The sequence below is a fragment of the Mustela nigripes genome, chromosome 16, assembly GCF_022355385.1.
Source record: "Mustela nigripes isolate SB6536 chromosome 16, MUSNIG.SB6536, whole genome shotgun sequence".
Taxonomy (NCBI): Eukaryota; Metazoa; Chordata; class Mammalia; order Carnivora; family Mustelidae; genus Mustela; species Mustela nigripes.
The window spans coordinates 9,414,842-9,427,183 of NC_081572.1; the positions used below are offsets into that span (position 1 = coordinate 9,414,842).

Genomic DNA, 12,342 nt, shown 5'->3' on the forward strand with positions numbered 1-12,342 from the left:
TATTTTCATTTCACAGATCTGGAAGGGGCAATTTTTCCTCAAAAAATGTTCTGCCTCCCTGAATACTCTGCAGAGTTAGAAGGGTTGAACAAAATCCAAACCACTGGGAACAAAGTTGAATGAGCGGTATCATCATTATGTGCCTTTTGCAAAAAGATATTTGTTAAGTTATTAAAGGGAAAATAACAGCTTATTACACATATATTGGTGTAAATGAGGCTCAAAAATTTCAGGTTCCCACTGTTTCCAACAAATGTTAGGACTGTGAAGGGTGCTTTATTCAAATAACAATGAAAAATAACCTACCCTGTGGGCTCTTGAAAAAAAAAAAAAATAGGAAAGGCTCACTGCTTTAAAATCTGGAGTATACAAAAACCAACGCCTCCTTTAATGTAACGTGCTTCCTAGCCACAGTAGCATTTTCAGGGGAGGTCAAGAGCTACGGTTAAGTTCCAAGAAACAACCAAAACAACAACAACCAAAAAAGCCAAAAACAGAAACAAACAAACAAACAAAAAACTGAGATAATTTTCTACATTACCACCCCCAGTGTACCAGGTCGCTGCCTTCTAAGGTAGGCTGAACTGGGTGATGGACATTAAAGAGGGCACGTGATGTAATGAGCCCTGGGTATAGAGAAGACTGATGAATCACCTAACTCCGCCTCTGAAGCCAGTAATATATTTTAATGTTAATTACTTGATTTTAAATAAAAAAATAAAAAATACCCTGCCCCCCAAAACAATGACACATTTGGAGGCAAAAGATCTAAAATACTCTGTTGCTCAACAAAATCCAAAAGATCCCTTGTTTTGCTCTTGAACAACCTAGAAAAATTGAACTCTGTTTTACATCCCCAAATAAGAGCAGTATCTCCTGGAAGTAGATAGTGCTTGAAACCGTCAACTCATACTCCTGTTCCATCAGTCCCAATCCTGAAGTTACAATTCCTTTGTTAGAGAAAGGGGGGGAAAGTCCATTTCAGGACAAAGCTATTCGAGACAAAAGGAAGATGTGTCTTCGGTGGGAGAACTGCCAGCTGTATGAGGACTTCTTGCTAATGTGTTTGAAGATTGTGGACTTCTCGACTTTTTTGGCTTTCTGGTAGCCGAAGCCACCACTGCCTCCTCTCTTTTTAAGCTTGCCGTCATTGCTGTTCACGTTCAGATCAACAAAAGGAGGCACTTTGAAACCAAACGAAAGAGCAACCTGAGGCAAATTTAAATTATTAACATTGAAGATCTGTTTCAGAGAGTGGGAATCATATGCTCGAATGTAAGACTTATATGCTTCCTGGGCTGACTTATGAAGAAAATAGTTCTTTTCAATCAATTTTTCAAGCTGAGACTGAATGTCAGAAATTTGGGGCCAGGAAAACTGAAATTCACTTAATGGAACCTTGGATTGCTTCAGGTAATGAAGGAAACCCAATTCTTCAGGGCGTAAAATGAGCAAGGCATGCCCTCTCCCATTTAGGCCTCTGGCTATTCTTCCCACATGATGAATATGTTCCGTGGGGTCACCTGGAGGGTCATACTGAACAATCCTGTTGACTTCAGGAATATCCAGCCCTCTCGCTGCCACGTCAGTACATAATAATATCCCCGAATCTGCGTTGCAGAACTGAAAGAATGTGGTTGTACGCTTATTTTGCTTCTGCCTTCCATGAATGGCCAAGACAGGCAAATCGATGTAGTTTGGCAACTCATAGTGGTATTTCACGGACTTACAGGATGAAAAGAAGACCATCAGTTTCTTCTTCTCGTTCTTCTTAAGGAATGTAAAGAGTAGGAGGAATCTCTTTTCCGAGGGACAATAGCCGTGCTCAAGACCATCCACTGCTGCATTAGCTTTATTGTCATCAACACCAACATACAATGGCTCCTTTTTCAAAGAAATCCTTGCCAAGTCCTCAACTTTTCTAGTTTGTGTGGCAGAAAAGAGCATGGTTTCCCTGTGTGTTGGCAGAAGTTTAATAATTTGTTTTAATTCCTCTCCAAACCCAACATCTGATGCAGGGCTCAATCCCAGGACCCTGAGATCATGACTTGAGCCGAAGGCAGAGAGGCTTAACCCACTGAGCCACCCAGGCACCCCTAGCAGTACAATTTTTAAAAATATCTCACTTGGCTCTTTTCTGCTCCTGCTTAAGTGGGACATCTTTTGATTTGGTCCAATTTGTTCTACACCTTTATGTAGAATATAAAAAATAGCAAAAACTGATTTTTATTATTTATGTTTGGCTAAAGGCCTTTAGTTTGTTTCACCATCCATGATATCTTCTTTGTTACCATTACTTCATAAATCTTATTTTATTATTTTTGTAGAGGAGATGTTTACAAATCCAAATTTTCATACTATCTCATATCTTCCAAGTTTCTGGATTGCATTTTTTATTTATAAGAGTTTTTATCTTTTAATAAAGGAGTTTTAACTCAATTATATTTATTGGCATCACCAATAATTTTGTTAGTTGGATATCAAGTTTTATTAATTTCACTCTTGTGGTTTTGTCTTTTTTACTTTTTCAGTATACGTATTTATCTCAAATTTTTGAGCAAGTAACATTTTCCTTAATGTTAAAAACGCTCACCTTTTATTTTTTGGGAAACACACACACACACACACTTGAACTTAATATTTTCTCTTTACCAATGTCAGTGATAAAATTGTATTTGTTGATCCCACCCTATTTAATACTAGCATATTTAGCATATTTTACAAATTAGCATATTTTATTTATTTCTATAAATCTCAGTACCTCACTTTTGGGGATATGATCTGGGTTCTTAGAACCTGCTTATGATCACCATTTAACATCACATATCTGTTCTTATGATAATTAGTTACACTTTGAGAAAGGACATGAGTACTCTTTCTTTTCATGTTTGACTCCTACTTCATGATTAAAATATCTGTTTGGAAATGAAAATCATTAATAATAATTCATTTCCTTCAAATCTCCCATCGCATTCTTGTGTTTAATGCTGACGAGGCATCTGAAGGCAGTCTGATTTCTTCTTCCTTTGCTGGTAATAAATTTTGTTTTATTTCCATTGTTTACTTGCCACTTTCAAGTTCTTTATTTTTTTTAAGGTGGTTGGCATATATTGGTCTATTTCAATTGATTTTCCCTGGTGTTGAGTTCATCTATGCATTCTGCAGACCCAGTTCCATTACTCAAGGATATTATTCTATTTTGATTATTATTTGTGCTCCTTATTCCCCAGTGTCTTCTCAAAATCAAGTCGACTCTAATTCTATCTCTCCTTCTTGACTTTCGGTAATTTTTCCTTAGCACACCTCCTTTAAGCCACACTTACTTGGATCTTCTGCTGGGCAGCCAAAGCTAATAGGAACAGATAGAAAAGATATGCATTTTCATTACCACTTCAGCAATACAAAGTGTGGACAAGTTAGCATTTCCAGCAGTACCATTTTATCTCTGTGTGCTTGGGGAAGCTGCCTTGCTGGGGACAGCTATCAATAAAGTCTGTTCTGTTCTGCCTGCCTTCAGTCCCTGGGCACAATATGTCTATGCCTGATACCCTTTCTGGGGCCACTGACTGAAATATCACTGACAACTTCTGCCTGATCAAGAAAAAACCTCACTGTCCACTGGACTTTCTGCCTGGTGTATCTCTTTCACAGATTGTTGCAAATGCTTCTGGTCCAGGATACAAAAGGAAACCCATTTGAAGCATTCAGTATCAATCCCAAGTCATATCTTGGCTGTAAGTCTTAGACTCATTCTTCCTGACTTTGGTACATTAGCAGGATTTTTACCAATACTTCTTCAATTTAATTTCTCCTAAACAGCTTTATCAGAAAGAAGAGCTAAGATGTTCCTTTAATCTTATCATAACTTCATAAAAAAATATTGGAGGAGATTTTTAGCATATGGATAGAATTTATCTCTCACCATACATTGGGGTTGTCCCATATAGAGTAATATAACTTTATGTATATTTCTTTCTTTGGATGTTTTGATCTACGTTTTAAACCTGGAATTATTTAGATACTTGTGCTCAAATTACTGACCTGCCAAAACTCTTGACCCCTAATAGTAATGAGCAAACCTTGTTTTTCAATTAATAATGTGTCTGAAATTTTTTTAAAAAGAGACACTTGTGGAGCGCCTGGGTGGCTCAGTGGGTTAAAGCCTCTGCCTTTGGCTCAGGTCATGATCTCAGGGTCCTGGGATCGAGCCCCACATTGGGCTTTCTGCTCAGCGGGGTGCCTGCTTTCCCCTCTCTCTCTGCCTGCATCTCTGCCTACTTGTGATCTCTGTCTGTCAAATAAATAAATAAAAATCTTTAAAAAAGAGAGAGAGAGAGAGAGACTTGCAAATAAATGTGTGTTTTTAAAAGGCCTGCCTGCTGCATCTTTATTTTTATTTTTTTACGTCTTAATTTTTATTTTACATCCTCTAGGGCATGGCTCAAACCCTCCCTCCAGACTCAAGAACTTTAATGGTTCAGGGCTGTTGTCTGCTGAAAACTCACAGTGAGGTCTCACTCTCTCGGGCATTGCCCCCCGTGGAAGGGAGCTCCTCTAGACTTCCTTCAGGGGTGGTCCCTATACCAGGACTGGCCTAATGCAGAGCCTGACCTCTTGCCTCCATTTGGGACATCTCTGAAGGACAGTGATAGATCAAGTGCTGATCTGATTGAATGGTACTAGAAATGTAAAATACGCCTCCGTCGTTGGGGACCAAATGTAAAATTTTCTCATTAATAATTTAAAAATGTTGGACCCCATATTAAAATGATAAATTCTAAACACATTAGGCTCTGTTAAATATATTATTAAAATTAATGTCACTTACTTCTCATTACTTTTTTTTTAATTGGGTCCTAAAATATTTAAAGCCACACATGTGGCTTTCATCTGTGGCTCACTTTTTTTTTTCTTTCCTTGAAGACAAGCTCTTGGTCAGAGAACTAGCAAAGCAGTTGGCATGTCAAGGATGGAATGAGAGCAAGAGAGAAAAGGAAGGAAGCCAGACAGAGGGCTAATGACCTTCTAGAGCAAGGAGAGCTATGTAGGTGGTTGCAAAGATGTTACCTCCTACCTCTGAAATTCAGAATAAAAAGCACTGCGAAGCCTGGGGTGGAGAATATTCTGACAAATTTTAAAAGGTTGCTATATTGAGCCTGGGACAACAATGAAACAACGGTAAAGGCAGGAAGTTTTGCTGAGAAAGCATTATATTAATTTAGGCAAAAGGCGATGGTGAATTCAGCCAGAGTAATAACAGAGCATTTCGTCCAGAGAGCAAACATAGAAAAAAGACGAAAAGTAGGAGAGAAGAGATAATAAAAACAAGGAACTCTGGAAGATTCAGGGAGGGGATGAAATAAATGAATAGTAAAATAATAATAATAATAATAAAAAGTCAATTTCCCAGACTTGAAAATTAGTCTTCACTTTGAAAAAGGCACGAATTAAAACGGTAATCAGCCATAGATCTATTGTTGTGAGATTCAAATATAAAAGAATAAAATGGATACACTAAAAACTTGCAGGAGAAATAAACCAGACCACCGGCTAAGAATCTAAAATTTGATTTTTCAACAGAAACTTTGAATACAAATTGAATATTGATTACTAGTAGTATTTCAAGTGGAGAAGTAAAGAAAGGTTAATGGGTTTGCGTGAGGAGTAGAGAGCCTCAGTCCAGATAGAAGGATCCAAAGCTGTGGTGGTCCGGGGGAAGAGGAAGGGACAATGACTCTGAGGTGCTTTGTTGGGGACAGGGGGTGCGATTAGTAGAGTGCTGGCATCTTTGCTTGGACACCAGGAAAAATGAGTGACGGGGTCAAAACACTTGTCAATGTCTTTTGGAACATTGAAAAATAGAAACAGGTACAAAGGGACTATAGGAAATAAAAAAAGTATTATGTAAGCAGTGAATTACATCAATAGCATCATATAAACACTGGTAACGGATTAAACCCCCAAATGATGACGAATTATATTGATATCATGGGAGAAGGGAAAACATGGATGAGTGTTCAACAAGGCCAAGCTCTTATTTAACTGTTACAGGAATTGGAGAATGTTTCAAACTGATAACTATCTACTAATACCAAGTTACATTACACAGAAACATAGTATTTACTGAAGGTATTGGATGGATGGTAGATCAATAGATAGATAGATGGGGCAGATGGATAAAGGTGAACACCAAAAACAACAGAAAATATTTATCTCTTGGATAGCAGAATTAGGTGCTTGGAAGGAGAGTGATGGGAAAGTACTGATATTTCTTAGATGCATTTGGTACTGTTGTTAACGTTATGTGATGGATTCGATTCTTGTTGTCAGTTCCTCACTCCTCTAGAGTAACTACAGCTATGACTGCAAATCCTCCCACAGAGACACTTCCCTCAGCTTCTGCTATGGGGCTTGAACCTATGACTGTCTGACTTGCTTTTGGCGATGGAACTGCAGCCAACATCAAACACACACAGACACTTAGAACACACGTCTATGATTTGGTTTTCCCAAGCATGCCCAAAGTCCACCAGGTATAGAACAGGAAAGAAACCAGTGGGGTCAACTTGAACCCAACTCAAACCATGAAGCCCAAGACCAGCTGCTCTGGGTCAGGTTCTGTGGACCCACAGCTAACCCATGAGCAGGGAGATGAGTGGTATTCTGTCTAAACCCCGAAGAAATGCAATTAGTGGTATATGTCACCTTGAGCTTTGAGGTTGCTGAGTTAATCAAAAGTTAACGAATTCTCAACATTTATAGTATGTATCCTTGAATAAATTCAAAAAAATGTTTTTTAACTAATTAAAAACAACAGTAATAACAAAGAGGAACTCAGTGGAAAAGTTCGGATATCATACACTGGAATTCCTCTTTGTCTGCTAATGTCATCCTATACCTACCTGTTTACTCCAAGTTGATAGCCCTAAAATCTGTTTTTCTATTCTCGAGAAGCACAAATGACTTAGCATGAATTCTATGTTGGATCACTGTCCTCCAAGAGTCTAGACTCCTCCATGAGACAGCATCTTTTGCTTGAATCAGTTTTTGTCCCCTTTTAAAAAAGCCACTCTAAATCTGAAAGCAAGCAATGCTTACCCTTTAAGACTTTCTCAATTCTTTCACTGCCTGCGTCTCAGTTTCCCTGTTCTGGGAGAATCGCTATCTGCTTCTATCATGTGTTCCCTGATACCCTTATAGAAAGGAGAGTCGGTGTTGTTAGCTCAGAGCAGCATGAGATCACGAGTTGAAGAGGTCAGGGAAAGATTCATGGGCACAGATCATAAAGGGATTGAGTGGGTTTTGAAGAAAAGATAAGCTTTGGCTGCATAAAGCAGAGTACACAGGGGTCTCCTTTCTAGCTTGTGAAATAGAAAATCACTTTTAGGACCCCCAAAGGGAAATCAATGGCTTCCTCCCCCATGGAGAAACTTTCCTGTCTTAACTGGAACAACATAAATAACACTTCTATTATAAGAAAGGATCGGACCCTTATTAAGACCCATAAATCAACGGTTATTTTATTTTCACAAAGCAACCCCCAAATGTAATTTTAAAGTGAAAGCATATTTTAAGGGCATGTGGGTTTATATAATTTATATTTCTCCGTGTAAATATGGTACTGAGATATCTACTTACATTTGAATAATTATTGGGACAATACACTGTTTTGCTATGTATAAAAAGCCAGAGACAATGTGTAAAATATGGGGCTTTAAATTACTATCAGTTCATAAAAGTATCATACGTGAGTGTTGAAAAAGCTTTAGAGTCAGAAGGCAGGGATTGAAATCTAGCCTGTGTCTATTATAAATGGTGTAATTATGACTTTAGTTGTTGTTGTGGAAACACAATTCAAGGTTTTTTTAAAAATTTATTTTGAGAGAGAGAAAGAAAAAGAGAGGGAGCATGAGTGAGGGGGAGGGGCAGAGGAAGAAGTAGACTCCCTGCTGAGCAGGGAGCCTGATATGGGGCTTGATCCCAGGACCTTGAGATCATGATATGAGCTGAAGGCAGATGCTTCACCAACTGAGCCACCCAGCCACCCTGGAAACCAAATTCAAATTACTAAGGAAGAGGAGAGAGAAAAGGGGATTTGAAGACTAAGCCCTGTAAGTGTCTGCTACATTATGATACTACCTTTGGATTATCCATAATTTTTTGTGTGTACTATAGGTATTCACACTCTCCGGGAGTTAACAGTCTTTAGAATAATGCTGGGAAAGATAAAATTATGTCTGTTTATTTCTGCTTAAATTTTATTCAAGATTTTAATGTGTTACTTTCTCAAAATAAAAAAGCCCATCCAGTTACCATTTAAAACAGATAAAAAATAACATATTTATTAACTATAACTATAAGAAGTCTTCGATTAAAGTGTGTGAAATAGGACCAATCTGACATTTAACTAGATAGTTTGGCTGTTTTTCTTTTTTCCTTCTTTATTTCATATTTCACTCCCCACTGACCATGAAGTTTCCAATTATGAGGAAAGCCTTTCAATTAAGAATACTCCAAAATCTACCTCAAAATGATTAAATTGTTGTCTTTATGTGTTCAAATAACTTAAGAGCTACACTTCAACGCCTCTTCATTCTCTACATCATCCCAGAATGTTGCCAGAATGACCATATCTTATAAGACGAAAAGACCACATCTATTCAGGGAAGGAAAAGCAGAAAAACTGCTAAGCTAGTTATTGGGAATAATAAAGACAAAAGAAATAGAAACTATTCAGTTAAAGAATATATTTGTTAACTATGTGTGTTCACATGGTCTAGAAGAATCTAACTGTCAGCCTTAAATATATCTTCAAAAGACAAAACCAACACAAATGTATACAGGGTCAAGTATGAAAATACGTGCCTCATGACTGTGCAGTCAAATACTTAATTACCAGTCTAATTTCTGTAGTCTAGAATAATGGCAGGAGGGATCACACAGTTTAGAGCTGCAGGATTTAGAACATATTTCACTTTATGAATACTGTAGGGTGTCATAAAACAGCATCCATATAAATCAATTTCTTTTTTTTTTTTTAAAGATTTTATTTATTTATTTGACAGACGGAGATCACAAGTAGGCAGAGAGGCAGGCAGAGAGAGAATGGGAAGCAGGATCCCTGCTGAGCAGAGAGCCCGGCGCAGAGCTCGATCCCAGGACCCTGGGATCATGACCTGAGCTGAAGGCAGAAGCTTTAACCCACTGAGCCACCCAGGCGCCCCATAAATCAATTTCTTTAGAAAGAAAGACTACATTTTATTCAGGCATTTTGAAGCCTCGGAACACAAAGTGTTAGGGAAAAGTGCATCCATTTATACCTATACTCATACATGCTCCAGCAGAAAACATGCTATGTGTCCCGAATCCGTCCCAACAAATAAAGTTTATACAGATATTCTGCCAGTCTGATTGTATGTGGCAAGGTCAATTGAAGGGGAAAGCTGAGATTCTTAAAGCTAATTAGTTTCCTGAAAATTCCCCATTCTCTCTTTCTCGGAGCCTCCTTTGAGTAAATCTCTCAGGGATCCAGCAAACAATGATGACATTAGGTTTATTCTGCTCATCAAGGTGGGGCAAAGTCCCAGGAAGGGTCCTTGATGCTGGTTTCTGATGGAAGTGATGGAGAGAAAGTCCTATCATCCCAATACAGTAGTCACTCCCTCCCACTGTGCATTGTTTGCGTTATAGTATAAATGGTCCTGATCAGTGAATTCCATTGAGTCTTATATATAGTTTGAAAATATCAATTTTCATACGGTCTATTTAGGGTGAGAGATGGCGGTGGGTTGGGGGTGGTGGTGGGAAGAAAGAGGACTTCGGAAACTGGTCCCAGTTGAAACTCAGAAACATAAAACTCTGTCTATTGAATTAGAATTGCCCAAAACTAAGGTCAAATTTCAGAAAAGGACAAGTGGAATTTGTAGTTTAAAACATTCAAAACATATATATCCATATCTATATATGTATATATATATGGAGAGGGAGAGAAAGTCATAGACAGGTTAATTAGTAAATTCTGCAAAACCCTTAAGAAAGAAATAATATAGGGCACCTAGGTGGCTCAGTTGGTCAAGTGTTTGCCTTCCACTCAGGTCTGATCCAAGGTCATGGGATCGAGTCCTGCATCTGGGTCCCTGCTCAGCAAGGAGCCTGCTTCCCAGCCTCTCTCTCTCCTTCTGCCCCTCTCCCCTGCTTGTGCTCTCTCTCTCACTCTCAAATAAACACATGAAATCTTTAAAAAAGAAAGCAAGAATATATATTATAGATGAAAATAAATAAAAGGGAGACCATACCTCACACTTTATGAGACTTTACCACATTTTATGAGCCCGGCAGCTGTCTTGATACTCAAGCCAAAAAAGATAATTATAAGAAAATAACAGATCAATATCTCTTATAGACAGACCAACTTGTGTCACCCCAAAATTCACACTGAAGAGCTAACTCCCATGTGATGGCATGTAGAAATGGGGCATTTGAGAGGTAATTAGATTTAGGCTCATTGGGTTATGAAGGTTGGTTCATGAGGACTGATGTACAAATAAATGATTATTGTTTTCAGTCACTAACATTTGGAGTTATTTGCTACTCAAAAACAGGAATAAAGGAAGAATATCATGTTGCAAAGCTTCGAATACAAATGGTGCCCTACCTGGGGCACCATCAGGGGTTGCAAAGCCACGTCACTGTATCCTGAAGATTTTATTTTTGTGTATAGCCTTTCTCCTCTCATGTTTATAAAAAACAATTTGAGTTCCCTTACACTAACTCCCAGTGCATCAGGATGGTATATTAATATCATAATAATAATCCCATCAGAATAATTTTCATTATCTTTTCTGAAATAACTCGAGAAAGCTCTTTCACATCTTTCTACCTAGAATGGAATTCTTAGATCTCACGAGTTGTTGCCCACGTAGCTCAGAGTCCGTATCTACACCTACCTGGCTCAGAACACATACGTTTCAAGGTATTGTTGTGTCCCAACTGGGTTATTTAACAGGCTTGATGACACTTCTAAATTCTATCTTTTATGTTCACAGGACATAGAAACACGCTTGCAAATGGAATTCCTAGGAAAGCCTTGAATTTCCTAGAGTAAGTACACAGATTTAGCTCAATAATTATATTAACTAGGCCATATGGATTTGCATAGAGAAAAATTTTCCATAGGTAAGTTTTCTACCGCAAAGCCCCAGACTGCCTTCTCACAAACATGTAAACAGGTATAAGAAGAAACACGAGAAAGTGTGAAATGTGAACTTAATGAAAGCTTATCTTTTTTCAAAACCCAAAGGAAAATTACTTCTTTATTTATTTACTTCTAGTTTTGGGGGGTATTTTCCCCCAAAAGGCATTTGAAGCTGCTGAAAAGTGAGGATTACGGTAAGGAAGGCCATCTTTTATCATAATTGTTTTGTGGGCTGTAATAAATCAAGTGTGTTCATAACAGACATGTTTTTAGTTTACCCCAAAACAAAAGCCATCAGACTGGTGATATTTAATTCATTAAAAGAAAGAATGTCAAAAATGAATAATGTCAACAGATATGGAACTATGAAATGGGTGAAGGTACAGGTAGAAACAAAGTTATAATACAATCAAGGAATGTGAAAAAAAAAAAAGCCTCTGGGGCAGCATTTTGAATACTTACCTTTTCATGTATCCATACTAATGGCTCAATGTCACAGAAGTAGCCAGAAAGTCTTTAGCTACCTCTCATTTATGCCATATCAACATTTATAAGGAAGTGGGCCGCTCTTTTTAAGACATGTCAAACAGAGGCTGTGTTCACATAACAAAAACAAAGTAAATCTTAATACCAAAGCTTACAATATTTATTGGCAAATACCGTTGACAATTCAACAAAGTATCTTTGATTGTAAAGTAATTCCTCTTTGCAGTGACACTTCCTGATGTTTCCGAGGATTGGGTTAATGATTCCATATTTCCGGGATCTTAACAGAAGTGAAGAGGGAAGATACCTAAACCTTGTTTTGCCCTAAAGCATTGAGGACATGTTTTATTTACAGGATTGTCATAGCTGTGCTTTCCTTTATAACCAACCTGACACCTCCAGGGAAAGAATTAGTGAACCTGAAGATGGGTAAATAGATACTAAACAGACAGAAATGCAAAATGTAGAAAGGGAAAAGCTATGTAGGTCATTCAAGAACTGCTTGAACACGATCAGATGGCATAACCAACCTGACACCTCCAGGGAAAGAATTAGTGAACCTGAAGATGGGTAAATAGATACTAAACAGACAGAAATGCAAAATGTAGAAAGGGAAAAGCTATGTAGGTCATTCAAGAACTGCTTGAACACGATCAGATGGC

The 12,342-nt window shown here is 38.0% G+C and overlaps 1 protein-coding gene across 1 annotated transcript in view; it reads right to left on the bottom strand.

The window, feature by feature from the left end:
• Window positions 1-981: 981 nt before the first annotated feature.
• Window positions 982-12,342, bottom strand: part of LOC132004100 (ATP-dependent RNA helicase DDX18-like) — a 19,877-nt gene continuing 8,516 nt past the window's right edge. Inside the window, exon 4 of the mRNA XM_059380172.1 lies at window positions 982-2,009. Coding sequence (XP_059236155.1) covers window positions 982-2,009 — 1,028 coding nt within the window. The remainder of the gene's footprint in view (window positions 2,010-12,342) is intronic.